This window comes from Mesoplodon densirostris, chromosome 4 (genome assembly GCF_025265405.1).
Source record: "Mesoplodon densirostris isolate mMesDen1 chromosome 4, mMesDen1 primary haplotype, whole genome shotgun sequence".
In the NCBI taxonomy this organism is placed as follows: domain Eukaryota; kingdom Metazoa; phylum Chordata; class Mammalia; order Artiodactyla; family Ziphiidae; genus Mesoplodon; species Mesoplodon densirostris.
The window spans coordinates 180,832,009-180,852,026 of NC_082664.1; the positions used below are offsets into that span (position 1 = coordinate 180,832,009).

Here is a 20,018-nt window from a genome sequence, read left to right on the forward strand (position 1 = left end):
AATCAATCAGTGTGATACACCACATTAACAAAGTGAAAAATAAAAACCATATGATCATCTCAACAGATGCAGAAAAAGCTTTTGACAAAATTCAACATCCATTTATGATGAAAACTCTCCAGAAAGTGGGCATAGAGGGAGCTCACTTCAACATAATAAAGGCCTTATATGACAAATCCACAGCAAACATCATTCTCAATGATGGAAAGCTGAAAGCACTTCCTCTAAGATCAGGAACAAGACAAGGATGTCCACTCTCACCACTTTTATTGAACATAGTTTTGGAAGTCCTAGCCACAGCAATCAGAGAAGAAAAAGATATAAAAGGCATCCAAATTGGAAAAGAAGAAGTGAAACTGTCACTGTTTGCAGATGACATGATACTATACATAGAAAATCCTAAAGATACTACCAGATAACTACTAGAGCTCATTAATGAATTCGGTAAAGCTACAGAATACAAAATTAAAACATAGAATCTGCTGCATTTCTATACAGTAACAATGGAAGTCCAGAAACAGAAATTAAAGAAACAATCCCATTTACCATCACATCAAAAAGAATAAAATACCTACGGATAAACCTACCTAAGGAAACAAAGACCTGTACTCTGAAAACTATGAAAAACTGATGAAAGAAATCGAAGATGACACAAACAGAGGAAAGATATACCATATTCTTGGGCTGGAAGAATCAATATTGTCAGAATGACTATACAACCCAAGGCAATCTACAGATTCAATGCAATCCCTATCCAATTACCAATGGCATTTTTCACAGAACTATAAACAAAAAAATTTTTAATTTCTATGGAGACACAAAAAAATCTGAATAGCCAAAGCAATCTTGAGAAAGAAAAACAAAGCTGGAAGAATCAGGCTCCCTGACTTCACACTATACTACAAAGCTACAGTAATCAAAACAGTATGGAACTGGCACAAAAACAGAAATACAGATCAACGGAAGAAGACAGAAAGTCCAGAAATAAACCCATGCACCTATGATCAATTAATCTATGACAAAGGAGGCAAGACTATACAATGGAGAAATGACAGTGTCTTCAATAAATGGTGCTGGGAAAACTGGACAGCTACATATAAAAAATGAAATTAGAACATTTTCTAACACCATGCACAAAAATAAACTCAAAATGAGTTAAAGACCTAAATGTAAGACCGGATACTATAAAACTCTTGGAGGCAAGCATAGCAAGAATACTCTTTGACATAAATTGAAGCCGTATTTTTTTTGATCCGTCTCCTAGAGTAATAGAAATAAAAACAAAAACAAACAAATGGGACCTAATTAAATTCAAAAGCTTCTGCACAGCAAAGGAAACCATCAACAAAACGAAAAGATAACCCACAGAACGGGAGAAAATATTTGTAAATGATGTGACCAACAGGGATTAATCTCCAAAATATAAAAACAGCTCATGCAGCTCTATGGTAAAAAAACAAACAACCCAATCAAAAAATGGGCACAAGATCTAAATAGACATTTCTCCAAAGACATTCAGATGGCCAAAAAGCACATGAAAAGATGCTCAACATCAGTAATTATCAGAGAAATGCAAATCAAAACTACAATGAGTTATCACCTCACACCAGTCAGAATGGCCATGATCAAAGTCTACAAACAGGGACTTCCCTGGTGGCCCACTGGTTAAGACTCCATGCTCCCAATGCAGGGGGCCTAGGTTGGATCCCAGGTCAGGGAACTAGATCCCACATGCATGCCGCAACTAAGAGTTTGCATGCCACAACTAAGGAGCCCACCTGCCACAACTAAGACCCGGCACAACCAAATAAATAAAAAAAAATTTTTTTAAGTCTACAAACAAATGCCAGAGAGGGTGTGGAGCAAAGGGAACCCTCCAACACTGTTGGTGGGAAGTACATTGGTACAACCACTATGGAGAACAGTATGGAGGTTCCTTAAAAAACTAAAAAGAGAACTACCATATAACCCAGCAATCCCACTCCTGGGCATATATCCAGACAAAAACATGGTTCAAAAGGATACATGCACCCCAGTGTTGACTGCAGCACTGTTCACAATCGCCAAGACATGAAAGCAACCTAAATGTTCATTGACAGAAGAATGGATAAAGAAGATGTGATAGGGCCCAGGATGTAGAGTTGGCAGTGCCTGACGGCGCATCTGACACAGGGTTGGGCGGGGTCGAGAGTACGGGCAGGAGTCGGGGATGGCGGGAGAAGGAGGAGGCATCAGCGATCACTGACGAATGGCCCTGAAGCAGGACCCAAAGCCTCAATTCCAGGAGGGTGAGAGCGCGCTGTGCTTCCACGGGCCTCTTCTGTATGAAGCAAAGTGTGTAAAGGTGGCCATAAAGGATAAACACGGGTAATACTGTACACATTACAGTGGCTGGAATAAAACGTGACATGAATGGGTTCCAGAAAGCAGAGTACTCCAGTACGTGGACACCAGTCTACACCAAGCAACGAGAACTTCAAAAAGACAATCAGGAGCAGTATGCAGAGGGGGAGATGAGAGGGGCTGCCCCTGGAAAGAAGACTTGTGGTCTGCAACAGAAAAATGCTCAAGTGTAAACAAAATAGAACAAACAGAAAAAAACACCTGGAAATGGAGACGGTGGCAGCATCAGTGAGACACCTCAGCCTCCTACAAGAAAAGGGCCCAAGGAGATGCGACTGTGGACACCGAGGAAACATTCACGAACCGAGCTGAAGTGACAGTGAAGATTCCTGAAGAACTAAGACCGAGGCTTGTTGATGACTGGGACTTAATTACCCGGCAAAAACAGCTCTTTATCTTCCTGCCAAGAAGAATGTGGATTCCATGCTAGCGGATTATGCAAATTACAAGAAATCTCAAGGAAACACAGGTAACAAGGAGTATGCTGTTCATGAAGCTGTGGCAGGGATAAAGGAACACTTCAATGTAATGCTGGGCACTCAGCTGCTCTGCAAATATGAGACCACAGTATGCTGAAATCCTCGCAGGTTACCCTGATGATGCCCCTGTCCCACGTGCATGGAGCGCCACATCTACTGAGATTATCCGTACAAACTGGAGCAATGTTGGTCCATACACCTCTGGATGAGAAGAGCCTTGCTTTATTACTGAATTATCTTCATGATTTCCTAAAACACCTGGCAAAGAACTCTGCAACTCTGTTTAGTGCCAGCGATTAACCAAGTGGCTCCTCCTGAGTATATCATCAGAAAGCTGTGTGAGGTGCTTATACTCACGTTTGGATGTCTGTAAACGCATTTTTGTTTCTTAGTCCTTCTCTTGTACAAATGAGGTACTTTGGAAATATTAGTGTATAACAGAATTGATGTTTGTTTTCTGTTTGATATTTAAACAGAGAAAATGAAAGGAATTACAGCTTTTTTCTTTTCTTTCATTTCAAAGTTGCTACCAGTGTATTCAACGATGGACAACAGAAAGACATACTGTATTTTACTGCTTAGTTGACAAAGCTGCGTTTGAATGCTGGTGGTTCTATTCCTTTGCCGCCACACACTTTTATAACGTGTTAATGCTATATGACAAAATGCCCTGATTCCTAGTGCCAAAGGTTCAATTCAGTGTATATAACTGAAAACACTCATCCATTTGTGCTCCCCCCCACTTTTTTTTTATGGTGCTTAAAGTAAACAGCCCATCCTTTGCAAGTCATCCATGTTGTTCCTTAGGCATTTTATCTTTGCTCAGATTGTTGAAGAATGGTGGCTTGTTTCATGGCTTTTGTATTTGTGTCTAATGCAGGTTTAAACATGATAGACACAATGCATTGTGTAGCTACAGTTTTCTGGAAAAGTCAATCTTTTAGAAATTGTTTTTCAGACCATCAATAAATTTTTTCTTTAAATTAAGGAAAAAAGAAGATGTGGTACATATATACAATGGACTATTACTCAGCCATTAAAAAGAAAGAAATAATGTCATTTGCAGCAACATGGATGGACCTGGATATTATCATACTAAGTGAGGTACATCAGACAGAGAAAGACAAATATATGATATCACTTATATGCGGAATCTAAAAAAAATGATACAAATGAAGTTATTTACAAAACAGAAACAGACTCACAGACTTTGAAAACAAACTTACTGTTACCAAAGGGGAAAGGTTGGGGGACGGATAAAGTGGGAGTTTGGGATTGACATATACACACGACTATATTTAAAATAGATAACCAACAAGGTCCTACTGTATAGCACTGGGAACTCTGCTCAATATTCTGTAATAACCTAAATGGGAAGAGAATTTGAAAAGAATAGATACATGTATATGTGTAACTGAATCACTCTGCTGTACACCTGAAACTAATACAACACTGTAAATCAACTATAGTCCAATATAAAATTAAAATTTTTAAATAAAAAAATTAGAGCAGAAATTAATGAAACAGAGTAAAGAAAAACAAGAATCAACAAAGCTGAAAATTGGTTCTTTGAAAAAAATCAACAACATTGACAAAACTTTAATTAGACTGACCAAGAGAGAAGACTCAAAATACTAAAATCAGTAATTAACGGGGGATATTGCTACTGATCTTACAGAAAGAAAAGCGATTATAAAGGAATACTATAAACTGTATAGATAAATGAAATGGACCAGTTACTAGAAAGATACAAACTATCAAAATTGATACAAGAAGAAAGAGAAAATCTGAATAAACCTATAGTAAGTAAAGAGACTGAATTAGTAACTTTTTAAAATCCCACAAAGAAAAACCCAGGCCCAGATGACTTCACTGATGAATCCACCAAACTTTTAAATAATACCAAGTCTTCACAAATTCTTTCAGAAACATAAAAGAATAATTTCCAACTCAGTCTATGAGACCAGTCTTACTCTGAAACCAAAACCCGACAAAGATGTCACAAGAATGAAAACCACAGACCAGTATCTCTTACAAATATGGAACAAATATACTCAATAAAATAAAAGCAAACGTAATCCACCAATAAATGAAAAAGATTATACACTATGACCAAGTGGGATTTATCTCAGGAATGCAAGGTGGATTCCAAATTTGAAAATTAACTGAATAAAGGTCAAAAACCACATGATCATCTGAATAAGACAGAAGAAGCACTTGGCAAAATCCAACACCATTTCATGATATAAAATATCCAACAAACGAGAAATAGTCATGTAATTTCTCAACCTGATAAAGGCTATCTAATTGACAAACCTACAGTTCTAAGCCACTTGAAGAAAGACTAGTCAGGAACATCAGACATGGCTGTTCTCTGTTACCACTTCTATTCAACACTGTACTAAGCTTCTAGCAAGGGCAATTAGGCAACAAAATGAAACAAAAGGCATCCAGGTTAGCAAAGAAGAAACTGACCTATCTCTATTTGCAAATGAAAATTTACTACAAAGCTATTGTAATTAAGGCAGTGTTATCAGCTTAAGGACAGAAATATCAATCAATGCAAGAGAACTGACAGTCCAGAAATGAACCCTTACATTGACAGTTAACTGATTTTCGAAAAGTGTACCAAGACAATTCAATGGATCAAAATAGTCTTTTCAACAAATCATGCTGGGGCAACTGGATAGCTTCATGAAAAAGAATATGGATTCTTTTCTCACACCATATACACAAATTAATTCAAAACGAATTCTACATCTATATGTAAGAGGTCATACTAAAAAACTCTTAGAATCTGACACCAAAAGTACAAGCAATAAAAGATAAAATACATAAAATGGACATCCTTGAAAACCTTTGTGCTTCAAATGACATCATCAAGAAAGTAAATGGACAACTGACAAGATGGTATAAAATATGTGTAATTATATATCTAATAAGGGACTTATAGCTAGAATATATAAAGAACACTTACAACCTGATAATAAAAACACAACCCAATTAAAATATGGGCAAAGGATCTGAATGGACAAGTAGATGTAAAATGGTCAATAAACGCATGAAAAGATGATTAACATTGTTAGCCCTCTGGGAAATCTGCTTCTAGTAAATAAAAATGAAAACCACAATGAGACCCCACTTCACACTTACCAAGATAGCAATAATCAAAAAGACAGATATTAAGTGCTGGTGAGGATATGGAGAAATATGAACCCTCAGTACATTGCTAGTGGAATGAAAAATGCTGCAAACTGCTTTGTAAAACAGTCTGACAATTCTGTTAAAGGTTAAACATATGATCCAGCAATCCCAATTCCAGGTATACACTCAAGAGATAAAACACACAGAAACTTATATACAATGTTCACAGCAACATTATTCGTAACAGACAAAAAAGGGAAAGAACCCAAATGTCCACCAACTGATGAATGAATAAATAAAATGTGTTATTATCCATACACTAGAACATTACTCATCTTTGAATATGAAGAAAAAAATATTTTTTCTCCCATTTAACAAATGATATAGGTTGACATAATTTAAAATTACGAAAGAAAAAGAGTAATTTTTCAAAAACGTTAAATATGACAAACGTTTGCCTCAGCATCAAAAATAAACAAAAACTGCCAAGGACTGATGTTTGGAATACTTACATTAGGTACTAGAAAACAACTTGTTTCCTTCTGAGGGACAAGACTGGATTCAGGCTGCCCCTTATAAGTAACTAAAACATTACAGGCGTGGATAACCTCTATTCCTAATAAATAATAGCCCAACTGAACATACAGCTCATTCTATTCTCTCTTTTTAGATTTTCTGTAGTATTGAAATCACCTCAGAATGTTATATAAGAATTTTAATCATATTAACTGCAATCTATAGAACTGGTGAAAATCACCTTGATGTAAATTTGCAGAATCATTACTACTTTTATGCTCTTGCATTTTCAAGTCAGTATTCCTTATCCTTCCTGTGTTCAGCTAACAATCCATTATGCATATAAAAATGTATGACTAAAAATAAAAATAATCTGGGACTTCCCTGGTGGTCCAGCAGTTAAGACTCCATGCTCCCAAGGCAGGGGGCCTGAGTTCGAACCCTGGTCAGGGAACTAGATCCCGCATGTCGCAGCTAAGATCCCGCATGCCTCACCCAAAGATCCCACACACCGCAACTAAAGATCCTGCGTACCTCAACTAAAGACCCGGTGCAACCAAATAAATAAATTTTTTTTAAATAAAAATAGTTTACAGCTGTGAAAGCAATTATACTTCCCAAAGATGGCTGCCACAATACCGTCCATTCCATACATTCTTACAATTTGACACTGACACTCATCACAGTGACACAAGAGGTGGGATGTAATATTCCTTCTCCTTTATTCTGGGCAACAGCAGAATCGATGCTAAGTGACTTCTGGAATAGGTCATAAATGGGGACATGGCTGCTGCCTGGGGCTATTCCAACATTCGCCCTCGAAACCCACCCAACCAACACGCTGAGAGTATCCAGGACACGTGGAGAGGTCCCAGCTGAGAGCCACTATCATCCTCCCGATGTGTATGTGAAAGAGAGCACCTTCAAGATGACACCTCCCTCCACTACCACATGACCGCAACTGCACGAGATACTGCAAGTAAGAACCATCTATCTGAGGGTCTGGTCAGCCCCCAGAATTGTGAAGAATAATACTGAAATGATTACTGTGGTTTTCATCACTAAGTGGTGGCATGATGTGGGATTACAGCAGAACATAACCAGAACAAATTGTGTAGGAAAACTACCACACAGCATGATGCTAAAATACAGTTACTGGGTCACTCCTTGCACCTTATACTATGCACCTCATTTACCCACTCAGAGGCTTTCAAGCTCTTTTACTTATTTTAAAGGAGGAAGAAAAATTTTACTGATGAATAAAACAAAAAAATGCAAACAGTCACCATCTCCACTTTTAACAGTACGAAGCTTTTGGCAGACTGCTATTCGTTCTTCAATAACAATTATCCTCTTTTTCTATAGAAACGGTGTGAACTGGGCACATGGCAACACAGCTGAAGACTATGTTTTCCAGCCCCCCTTGCAGCTAAGTTGATCAAACGACTAAGTTGTGGCCAGCGGGATAGGCACCCCACCTCCAGGTCTTGTGCATCTCCCAGTCCCTTTCCCTACCCCCTGGGAAAAAAACTGGAACAGCTGTCTTGGACCCAGAGATGAAGCTCCCAGCATTGGATGTCCACCTCTTTAACTTTTCAGTGAGACAAAAATAAACAAGAAAACCAAAAAACACTTCTATCTTTGCTAAGTCACTCTATTTTGGGTCTCTCTGGTACAGGCCCCTAGCCTACACACTGATATAAACTCCTGCAAATCCCTGGCTAACACTTTAGGGCTGACAAGCCACTGACCATGACACACTGTTGTCACGTAATTAGGCAATTCAATCCGACCTGCTCCCACTCTTCTTCAGGATAGTCCCTGTTTTTCTGGCAAGTATTCCATGTGCTTCATTTGTTTTGGCTTCTTAATCATGTGTGACTTACTACATATTAGGCAGAAGTTACAAAATAATTTCTTAAAGGTATGTGGATTTTCACATTACTACTGATGTAGCAGGCATTTTAAAAGTCATCATGAATCCTGGAAAACAATAAATACATGTGTATGTATAACTAAATCACTTTGCTGTAGACCTGAAACTAACACAACATTGTAAATCAAATATACTCCAATATAAAAGAAAATTTAAAAATCAGTAAATTAATTTTTTAAAAAGTCATCATGAATCAAATAGCATTTTTAATCAATGAACATTCTAGAGAAACTAATGCCAATTACTTCATTAAAATATGCAAGTTTCTCGAATACTTTATGAAACCAAATCGAAATAGAGACAAAGAGAGAGAAATAGAGCAATTTAACTACTGTATTATTTTATTCCAAAACAAGATATGCGGCAGTTTTTCCCTTCCGGCTCTATATCCCCAATTCCTCAAGAAAAATGAAAAATGAAGAATCATAAAACTGAAAGGCTTGTCTCAAATCTCAGCTTTCTGAGCTGTAATATGAAACTAAAACAAATAGGTTAACACTTAAAAGAAGTGGAAAAAGAAGAACAAACAAAACCTAAAGTCAGCATTAGGAAGGAAATAATAAAGATCAGAGGGGAAATAAATAAAATAGAGATTAAAAACAATAAAAAAGGGCTTCCCTGGTGGTGCAGTGGTTGAGAGTCCGCCTGCCGATGCAGGGGACATGGGTTCGTGCCCCAGTCCAGGAAGATCCCACATGCCGCGGAGCGGCTGGGCCCGTGAGCCATGGCCGCTGAGCCTGCGCGTCCGGAGCCTGTGCTCCGCAATGGGAGAGGCCACAACAGTGAGAGGCCCGTGTACCGCAAGAAAAAAGAATGGCCATACTACCCAAAGCAATCTACAGATTTAATGCGATCCCTATCAAACTACTCATGACATTTTTCACAGAACTAGAACAAATAATCCTAAAATTCACATGGAACCATCAAAGACCCAGAATTGCCAAAGAAATCCCGAAGAAAAAGAACAAAGCAGAAGGCATAACCCTCCCAGACTTCAGACAATACTACAAAGCTACAGTAATCAAAACAGCATGGTATTGGCACAAAAGACATATGGATCAATGGAACAGAACAGAGAGCCCAGAAATAAACCCACACAACTACGGTCAATCACACAGCTTTGACACATGAGGCAAGAATATACAATGGGAAAAAGACAGTCTCTTCAGCAAGTGGTGCTGGGAAAGTTAGACAGCCACATGTAAATCAATGAAGTTAGAACACTCACTCACATCATACGCAAAAAATAAACTCAAAATGGCTTAAAGACTTAAACATAAGACATGATACCATAAAACGCCTAGAAAAGATCATAGGCAAAAAATTCTCTGACATAAATCGTACCAATGTTTTCTTTGGTCAGTCTCCCAAGGTGACAGAAATAAAAATAAACAAATGGGACCTAATCAAACTTACAAGCTTTTGCACAGCAAAGGAAACAATCAACAAAACGAAAAGACAACCTACGGAATGGGAGAAAATATTTGCAAATGATGCAACCAACAAGGATTTAATTTCCAAAATATACAAACAGCTCAAACAACTCAACAACAAAAAGAAAACAAACAACCCAATCGAAAAATGGGCAGAAGACCTAAATACACATTTCTCCAAAGAGGAAATACAAATAGACAGTAGGCACATGAAAAGATGTTCAACACTGCTAAACTATTAGAGAAATGCAAATCAAAACTACAATGAGGCACCACCTCACACCAGTCAGAATGGCCATCATTAAAACCTCTACAAATAACAAATGCTGGAGAGGATATGGAGAAAAGGGAACCCTCCTACATAGCTGGCGGAAATGTAAATTGGTACAGCCACTGTGGAGAACAGTATGGAGATTCCTCAGAAACCTAAAAATAGAGCCACCATATGATCCAGCAATCCCACCCCTGGGCATATGTTCAGAGAAAACTCTAATCCAAAGAGATACACACACCCCTATGTTCCTAGCAGCACTATTCACAATAGCCAACACATGGAAACCACCTAAATGTCCACTGACAGAGGAACGGATAAAGAAGATGTGGTACATATATACAATGGAATACTATTCAGCCATAGAAAAAGAATGAAACAATGCCATTTGCAGCAACATGGATGCAACTAGAGATTATCATACTAAGTTAAATAAGTCAGAAAGCAAATACCATATAATATCACTTAAATGTGGAATCTAAAATATGACACAAACGAACCTATCTACAAAACAGACTCATGGACACAGAGAACAGACTTGTGGTTGCAAAGGGGAGGGGCTGGAGGAGGGATGGCGTGGGAGATTGGGGTTAGTAGATGTAAGCTTTTATATACAGAATGGATAAACAACAAGATCCTACTGTATAGCACAAAGAACTATATTCAGTATCCTGTGGTAAACCATAATGGAAAAGAATATTTTAAAAATGTATATATATGTATAATTGAATCACTTTGTTATATAGCAGAAATTTAAAAAGCACTGTAAATCAACTATACTTCAATAAAAAAAATAAAATAAAACAAATAGGTTAAGAACAAAGAGTTTGGGGCTTCCCTGGTGGCGCAGTGGTTGAGAGTCCGCCTGCCGATGCAGGGGACACGGGTTCGTGCCCCGATCCCGGAAGATCCCACATGCCGCGGAGCGGTTGGGCCCGCGAGCCATGGCCGCGGAGCCTGTGTGTCCGGAGCCTGTGCTCCGCAGTGGGAGAGGCCACAGCAGTGAGAGGCCCGCGTACAGCAAAAAAAAAAAAAAAAAAAAAAGAACAAAGAGTTTGACCAAGTCTTGGAGGTTTGACTCGGTATTAAAAACTTGATATTCAAAGATGAGATGAAAAGCAAGAAGACATCTATTATGGCAAAATACCTTAGATCCATGCCAAGGCCCTATGGGTATTTAGGGGCTAGAACATAGGTAGCAAAATCTGACAATCTGTTTGTAAATGCCAATTATAAAAGCCTTTAAAAGATAAAATTTAACTCACCATCTGTGTCCTTAACCATATCAAGTTTAAGGGCCTTTGTTCCATCGAAGCAAAATGCCCTGATGGAATTTAGCCCTAACAATAATGCATTCTGCTTTATTTTTTCTACTTTGTTGGATATTTTATCCAGTGCTATCACTTCTCCCTAAAAAAAACAAAACAAACACATAAAAAAGTGAAAATCCAAAGCAGTCATGAAAGTTATTAATAATGAGAAAAACGGACAATTATAGTCTTCCCCACTTTCCTATCCCCAGTTTTAAAGCTGAAGTCATCATCCAAATGAATATCAAATTTACATCCAATACTTAAGTCTTACCTTTTAAAGAACACAATCTTGCCAGATAATTTTCTTATAATGCCCATCTACTTTTAATCCAAAAAACTCAAAAGCAAAAGCAGTGTTTGCAATCTTCTAAAGAAACTTTAAAATACCCATTTGAGAGAAATATTAAAAAATCGCCAATTTGATGTGCCTTGCTCACCTCTGTAAGAGCATGAACTAACGTTCTGAGACATTTGCCTTCTGGTCCTCTGAGATACAGATGAATGTTACTTGTAAACTCAATCCTCATCCCAATACTTTCTGAGATACATACATATAACAAAATTCATGTGACTTCTGACAACTGTATCACAGCAAAATGTGCTGCACTGGTCAGTAGTTCAAAAATAATTTTACATGGGAACACTTCGATTAAGTCAAAGTCAATAAAGACAAGAGGCTACAGTTTTGTGAATGAGTTGTGATAGTCACATGGTATTTTAAAACATACTATGAAATGTTCTGCAGAGATGGTGATGTAAACGTTTCAATGTATTTTTTTTTTGCTTTTGTTCCTCCTTGTTGTGACATACACATTGACTGCATAGACTACAATACTGAAGATTTGCTAATTATGTTCTTGAATGTGACATCAGGTTTAGTGGCCGGCATATTTCCAGTTAATACCTCGATGGACAGGGAAACCATTTCGAGTGAGTTGAACTGGAAAAGTAGGCAAAAACCACCAGAATAAGGTTACACTGTAACTACAGTGAAGGAGAAACTGCACTGGCTGAAGGCTGCTCTTACAAAAGTAGAAGACTGGAAGCCTCACTTATACAAAATTCTGCTTAACTACAAAAAAAAAAAAAAAAATCAACAACAATGACAAATTGAAAGTATTAACAAAATCTGGGATTCAATTCTGGCTCAAATATTTCTGTTCAGGTTCCTGGGTGCTGGCCCGCTGGGAGATTCCTAAATGGCCCCAATTCTTCAAGTCTCCAGGTATCCCCACCCTCTGCTGTTGACCTTGCAACACCCGGCTGGTCCGAGTCAGGCTCGGCCACCTGGTTTGCACTGGCTGATGGGATGACAGTAGGAGTGATGCAAGGAGAGATGCGGAACGCTGGCCTTGCTCTGCTTTGTCCTCTGCCACTGCTGACCCTCAGCTACTGCGCTCTGCTGTGCTAGTGCCCTAGCCCCACAGGAGGGCAAGAGATGCAGGGACCAGAGGCAAGACATTCCAGTGGCCTCAGCTGAGCCAACCTGAGCCTAACCCAAGTGAGTGAGCCCACCCAAGGTCATGAGAAACTCCGGCCAACCCACAGGTGACCAGGTGCCAGAGTCAGGCTGGGGGCCATGGACTGAATCCCAGACTCTGGAGGTGATGCAGTGCCACCGAAGCTGTGTGGTTGTTTTCACACAGCGTTATAAAACCAGCAGAGAATGCACACACCTCTAATATCCAGCCTCTCTTTGCAAAGACTTCACTGGAGAGCAGAAAATACCTCTGAGTAAATATACTTTTAAGCAAACACAATAAATATCATACCGTAAGTGAGGGGGATAATTATCACTTCCTCAAAGCATATAAGCTTTACATTTGAGCTTTCAGGAAAACTGAAAAATGATTTACATTAAATACCACAACTCCATATAATGAACCCTTCTGTTTTGTGTTCATTTTACACACTGGTGGTATTTAATGCATTTTTTCCCTAAAGAGTTTTTGTTTGTTTTTTTTACTGTTACCACCTTAAATTCTTTTTCAGCAAAGAGTAGTGTAAGTTAATAGGCAAGTGCATCTCCTCTAATGAACCATGGATATCAATTCCACGATATTTAAACGACAAATACCTTTTTCTATTGGAGATCTTTCTTAGATTGAAGGCTGCTCATCGAGGTTATACTAGTGTTACTGCAAGTGCCTATGTATATGTGAAGAGCATATAGACAGTGCATGGATTTTACACACGTATACACACACACATTTATAGTGCAGAGGTGGCAGGTTTAGGCCTTCAGCGTATTTACTGAAAATATAAAATTTTATATTTATATATCTTTATCCCCATTTGTGACGTTGTGAATGTTTCAGAATTTCTAATAGTGTCAAATATGAATGTGTAAGAAATGACAATTTTCATCAGAAGTCTTCGGACAACTAAAGTTATCTGCACTAATGAAAGGGAAAAGTTACAATTTCATCCTTGACACAGTACAATTTCCAACTATTTTCTTTGCAAGATTGCTTGTAAATCCCTTGACAGTCCTAAGCATCATCAAATATAGATCAAAACTGTATCACCTGACAAAGTCCAACATCTGGCACTTGCGAGAGTGGGAAATACTGTATCTTTTATCAGGCAAATTAGCTGGAGCAGAAAGGCTTTTGCTAAATCAGCCTCATGGAGGTTTCCATGCCAGAAAGTCATACCTCAGTAGGTGATTTTTTCATATCTATAAATTAGTACTAGGAAGAAAACCGCCGAGTTTCCTAGGCACATAAGCATTTTTACTGCTGTATAAATCTGAGCTAAATTAGAAAAGTGACAACGGATACACGGCCCTCACTATTCTTGTGTCCTTGCTCTGCTGTTCACCCGGCTGAGATTCTACGGCACGTTACATACACCCTCAACTCACGTGCGTCTGTTTCTCGCACATCCAAGGGACAAAAGCTCAGCTGTGATTAAACCCAGGCCTTCACCAACTTCCTGTCTATCCCTCCCACGCAGCCAAAGAGCACATCACTAGCCCAACTCATCTCACTCTAAATCCAGGACCGCTGTACTCATGGGGCCCTGGCGCAAAACTGAATTCTCACGACGCATCTGTAGGCCACTCTCACTCCTTATCCTAGATCGACACTTCCTGTCTTCTCAAACCCCTGACCCCCTGCCTTGCCCTTCCCCTTCCCATCTGAAGATCCTGCTTCCTTTTCAGAGAAAACTGGAACAACCAGAAGCCAACTCCCAGTCTCCCACCACGTGTACCAGTCCACCAACACCTCTGTCCATATCCTCGGCCTTACCTCCTACTTCCACAGATAAACCGTCTCAGGCCACCATCTAAAGCCACTGTTCATCGAATCCTGTCCCATTTCACCTACCCCAAGATCCTGTTCCAGCCATTTTCCCGTTCCCTCGGGGGTAACCAGTTTCCCCTTCTAATCGCTCTTCTCCATCCGCATGCACTGCTATTTCCCTCATCTTACAAAAAGGACTCCCTGAGTCCACCCTCCGAGCGCTGCCCCATTGCTCTGCCCTCGGCACAAACGTGCCCTGCCCCCCCGCAAAGGAGCGGTCCTGATTCACTTTCTTCGCTTCCTCTCATTTTCTATCCAAGCAGGCGTTTCCACTCACCGCCATCACCCACAAGGCGCTGAGTCCACGGGGAGGGGGTTCTCGGGCCTCACCTCACTGGCCCCACCAGGACGTTTCACCCAGCTGCTCTCTCCGTCCCCTTTCGACCCCTTGCTGGCGCGGCGCCCAGGGCATCACGGGCCTCTGGCGGTCCTGCCGCATCGGTGGCCGTTCCTCCCGGTTCCCCGAGCGTCGGCGCACCACAGCCCCAAGGCGCGCCTTCCAGCCTCGCCTACTTCTACCGCCCGCATCAGCCTCATGGCCTCGGATGTTTTATCCATATGTTGACGACTTCCAGACATCCGTTTCCAATCCCGACCTCTCTCCTGCACCCTGGACTCCACTATCCCATTTTCTGCTCCACGCCATCTCCTGGCTGTCTAATGGGACCGCACTGTAGTACAACCAGAACTAAATGGCTGATCTCTCCCTGCAAAAGGTGCCCCTCCCGTAGGCCTCCCGACCCGGCTGCTCCATCCTTCCAGGTCCTCTGGCCAAACACCTAAGGAGTCACGCTGCGCTGGCCTCTCATTTTCACAACCCACGTCCAATCCACCAACAACTTCTAACAGCCCCAGCTTCGAAACACACCCAGAATCCAACCGACTTCTCACCACCTCCATGACGCCCCTGAACTGCCGTCTCCTAAGCGGTCTCTCTGCTTCCGCCGCTGCCCCTCTGCAGCCTGTCTGCAACGCCGCGGCCAAGGTAAGGAGCACGCAAGCTTACGTAGCTCTTTGCCCCAAACCTCCAAGGACGTCCCATGGCTGGAGCGGACGTGAAGTCCCGGGAGAGCCTGCGAAGCTGCTCCGCCCATGCCTCGGCCCCCCCTCTCTGATCTCTTCCCGCCCCCAACCCGGCTCCTCACTTAGTCTACACCGCAGAACTACCACGGTCCCCCCACCCCCGACCCCGGTTTCCCCAGCAAGTCGGGCAGCGTCCAGCCTGAGCGTTCGCACTTACGTCTCCTCTCGCTGGTACATTCTTCCCACATGTAAGTCTTCCCTAAATGCCACCTTCCCAGTGGGCTTCTCCCTCGCCACCCACTTCAAACTGTAAACTCACTCTTCCTTCCCCAGTATTCCCAATCCCATACCCCTCCCACAGCTATATATGCCTTATCTTTTACTCACTCATTTGTTTCTCATCTGTGTCCTTTTACTGGAATATAAGCTCCATGATGAAGGAAACTGTGGTCACTGTGGTTTATTGCTGTACGCCAGTACTTGGCACACAGTAAGAATAAATCAATATTTTTTAAATCAGTCCATCAATTAAAATCTGACTCTAGATCAAGAAAGATACTGTAGGTGAAGCTACTAGCATGTGCAAATATTTTAGGAACCATTTGGTTTTATAGAATTTGAAACAAACCGGAAAGATAGCATCAACTGGCCGTACCCTTCTCAAGCTGAAGAATCTCAGTTGAAGCACAGAGTGGTTACAAGGCCACACAACTTTTTTTTTTTTTTTTTTTTTTTTTTTTCTTTTTGCGGTATGCGGGCCTCTCACTGTTGTGGCCTCTCCCGTTGCGGAGCACAGGCTCCGGATGCGCAGGCTCCGGATGCGCAGGCCCAGCGGCCATGGCTCACGGGCCCAGCCGCTCCGCGGCATATGGGATCCTCCCAGACCGGGGCACGAACCCGTATCCCCTGCATCGGCAGGCGGACTCTTAACCACTGCGCCACCAGGGAGGCCCGCCACACAACTTTGAACACAGATAAAACTAGCACACGATGCAAGAAAACACATCAGCAAACATGCATACCTAGGAAAAAGCAGTAATATTTGAGCTAAAGTTATCCAAGGACAGACTTTTCTTTTGTGACAATGAAGCAGGCTTTACTAATTAAGCCAAATCATGGTTTTTATGAACCCCAAGGCAAGAACACAGACAGATATAGATGTTCAGTATGTGTGCATGTATTCAGCTGGCCAAAAACATCTTACGGAGAAACCCGAACGAACATTTTGGCCAACCCAATATATTTATTATCATCTTTATATCTGCACGTATATCAACAATATATATTTGGACACTTTAATAATGGACTGCCAAATTAACTTTCAGTGGTAGAATTTATTTGAATAGCTTAAAAAGTGTCAAGTCCTGTAATTAAGAACATGAAAAGATCTCTTAAATGTTTCATTTAGATTTAATCATTTGAGGGAAAAATTCTATTCCATAAATGTATTAGGCAAATCTGGGATTCAAGAAGGTCTTGAGATAGTCTTCACAAATGACAATGGTCTACTGAACTTAATATGTGATGAATGACATCACTTAGCGACCTTCTCTTTGGCTGAATAGAAATCGACTAGATTATGAATGTCTGTATAATGTTCCGTAAGTCACACATACTTCCACCTCCATCACTGAGACATGCAGTGTATCAAGAGCAGCTCTGCGCAAAGACGGCCTCACCTGATCATGCATCAGCGCTGCAATGTGTGTTGTTTTGCCTCCAGGGGCCGCACACAAATCTAGAATCTTCTCTCCAGGCTGAGGATCCAGAACATGACTTACTACAGCAGATGGCAAATTCTATAAGGAAAAAAAATTAATGTGTTTTCAGTGACTCGAGATCATTTTAAATTTCAGAATCAGAGGACGTAAAGAAATCTTTGGAGGTAACCCAGTACAGCATCCTCGGCCAAGAGTATGTTTTCTGTAGACATACCAGTGTCAGGATAGTCAATTTCCCAGGGTGTCCTACGATCTCACAGGACAGCCACACACATGCATGACACATTAAAAACTGAACTCTAATATAAAGACACTAAAACACGTATGTGGCCACTGAAGATTCAGTGATTTTCCATCGAGAGATGATAGTGATGCTTCACCCCTAACAAAGATAACGTTAATGTAATGGCCAAAGATGACAGAAATTTCCAATCCAACATAATACGTTAAGAACCTTCTGGTATGCAATCAGTTGAAAGCGTGAAATAGTCCCAGTGAAGAGGCTTCATTAAATATTTAAATGATGACAAAGCTTCCCTAAAACAATTTCATCTACTACCTTTCTCTACAGTATTTCTCAATCCTGGCTGCACGACAGAATCACCTGGTGAGTTCTGTCTTTTGTTGTTTTTAATGTGCAGTCATCTAGAATAGTTAAATCAGAATTTCTGGCAATAGGGCCAGGCATCAGTGTTTTTCAGATCTCCCCAGGTGCTTCTAACATGCAGCTAGCTGTGCACCCTTGCTACGCTACAGCCATTGTCAACCTTAGCTGCAAACTAGAACCACCTGGGAGAGCTTTTCACCATCCTGACCCAGGCCCCACCCCAGCCAGACCAACTAAAGCCCATTCAGGTGGTAGAGTCCAAGCAGCAGCATGTATTTAAAGCTCTCAGATTATCCAACCTCATCTGGCTTTTAAATCAATTATTTCCAAGAAACCAGGCAATGAAAAGATCAACTTTTGAGCACCATTTTTGATTCCAGATAACCTAGAATGCAACTAGAATATAACTGAAAACAGCTGTTGTAAATATTTAAGTGTTAAACCTTTCACTGTCAATCATTTCCATCGTGAAAGACATCAAAGGCGTTTCTGTAATTCTGTGGATTGTGGTCAGGCAAATCAAGTTTCCTTTGTGGTTTTGAAAAACCAAATAATATTGCACATTCGTAATTTTAATGGTTGTGTGCAACACTCCAATTAACTTTATAAAGTACATCCTTGTGTAACTTCAACTGCTAACATGAGAAATAATCAATTATCACCAGCCCTTCACCACCTCCTCTCCTCAACAAGGAACCCACAATGTGAAGCTTCCACATTAGCTGTTGCAAACAAGTAACAGTACAGATTTGGGGATAATGGTTTCCAGAGAAAGGCAAGGCAAGAGGCATCAAAAAAAAAAAAACCTACAAATTTCACCAGGGATTTTCCCAAGTACATAATTCTACCTATCTGTAAAGTACCTTCAATAATCACAGAATGGACAAAGTACTAGTTGCCTAACTCTGGGGCTTACAAGGTATACAGCCAATCACCCCATGAACTACCTCATCTTCACAAGTTAAGAGGTTGCTGAACATCATTCAAGAAATGGTATCAGGGCCTCCCTGGTGGCGCAAGTGGTTGAGAGTCCGCCTGCCGATGCGGGGGATGCGGGTTCGTGCCCCGGTCTGGGAGAATCCCATATGCCGCGGAGCGGCTGGGCCCGTGAGCCATGGCCGCTGAGCCTGCGCGTCCGGAGCCTGTGCTCCGCAACGGGGGAGGCCACAGCAGTGAGAGGCCCGCATACCGCAAAAAAAAAAAAAAAAAAAAAAAAAAAAAAAAAGAAATGGTATCAGTGTTCTTCAGTTACAGCCAGTGCAGGCTTGTGATAATATATTCAAAGAGCCCAGCACAACACCACACTTTTTAAAAGGCTGGCAGGACTGCCCTAGTGGTGCAGTGGTTAAGAATCTGCCTGCCAATGCAGGGGACACAGGTTCAAGCCCTGCTCCGGGAAAATCCCACATGCCATGGAGCAACTAAGCCCGTGCCACAACTACAGAGCCTGTGCTCTAGGGCCCATGCTCCTCAACAAGAGAAGCCACCGCAGTGAGAAGCCCGGGCACCACAACGAACAGTAGCCCCCCCCCGCTCGCCGCAACTAGACAAAGCCCGCGCACAGCAAGGAAGACCCGACACAGCCAAAGATAAATAATAAACAAAATAAATAAATTAAAAAAAAAAAGAAGAGCAGTCTTGGGAACTGTCTCTCTAAAGAAAAAAAATTTTTTTAATTAAAATAAAATAAAAAATAGAAAGAAAGAAAAAAGGCTGGCAGAGACTACTAAAGAAGATTCTACGTAACCATGTATGACTTTATATTAGGTTACACATCCTAACGGTTTACATTATCACTAATGTAGAATCAGATGACAAACGTAAATCTGTTTTTCTATTTGTTCACCCCAGAATTAATCTCTGG

At 40.9% G+C, this 20,018-nt stretch overlaps 1 protein-coding gene and 1 pseudogene across 3 annotated transcripts in view; one reads left to right on the forward strand and one right to left on the reverse strand.

Annotated features, from left to right (window-relative positions):
- NSUN6 (NOP2/Sun RNA methyltransferase 6) overlaps positions 1-20,018 on the reverse strand; it is a 73,951-nt gene that overhangs the window by 18,123 nt on the left and 35,810 nt on the right. For all 3 annotated transcript variants that reach the window (XM_060095504.1, XM_060095506.1, XM_060095505.1), the window contains exons 7-8: positions 17,506-17,625; positions 11,448-11,592 (exon numbers count right to left, since the gene is read on the reverse strand). In XM_060095504.1, the coding sequence (XP_059951487.1) occupies positions 11,448-11,592; positions 17,506-17,625 (265 nt within the window). The remainder of the gene's footprint in view (positions 1-11,447; positions 11,593-17,505; positions 17,626-20,018) is intronic.
- LOC132487748 (mortality factor 4-like protein 1) lies at positions 2,249-3,182 on the forward strand (annotated as a pseudogene).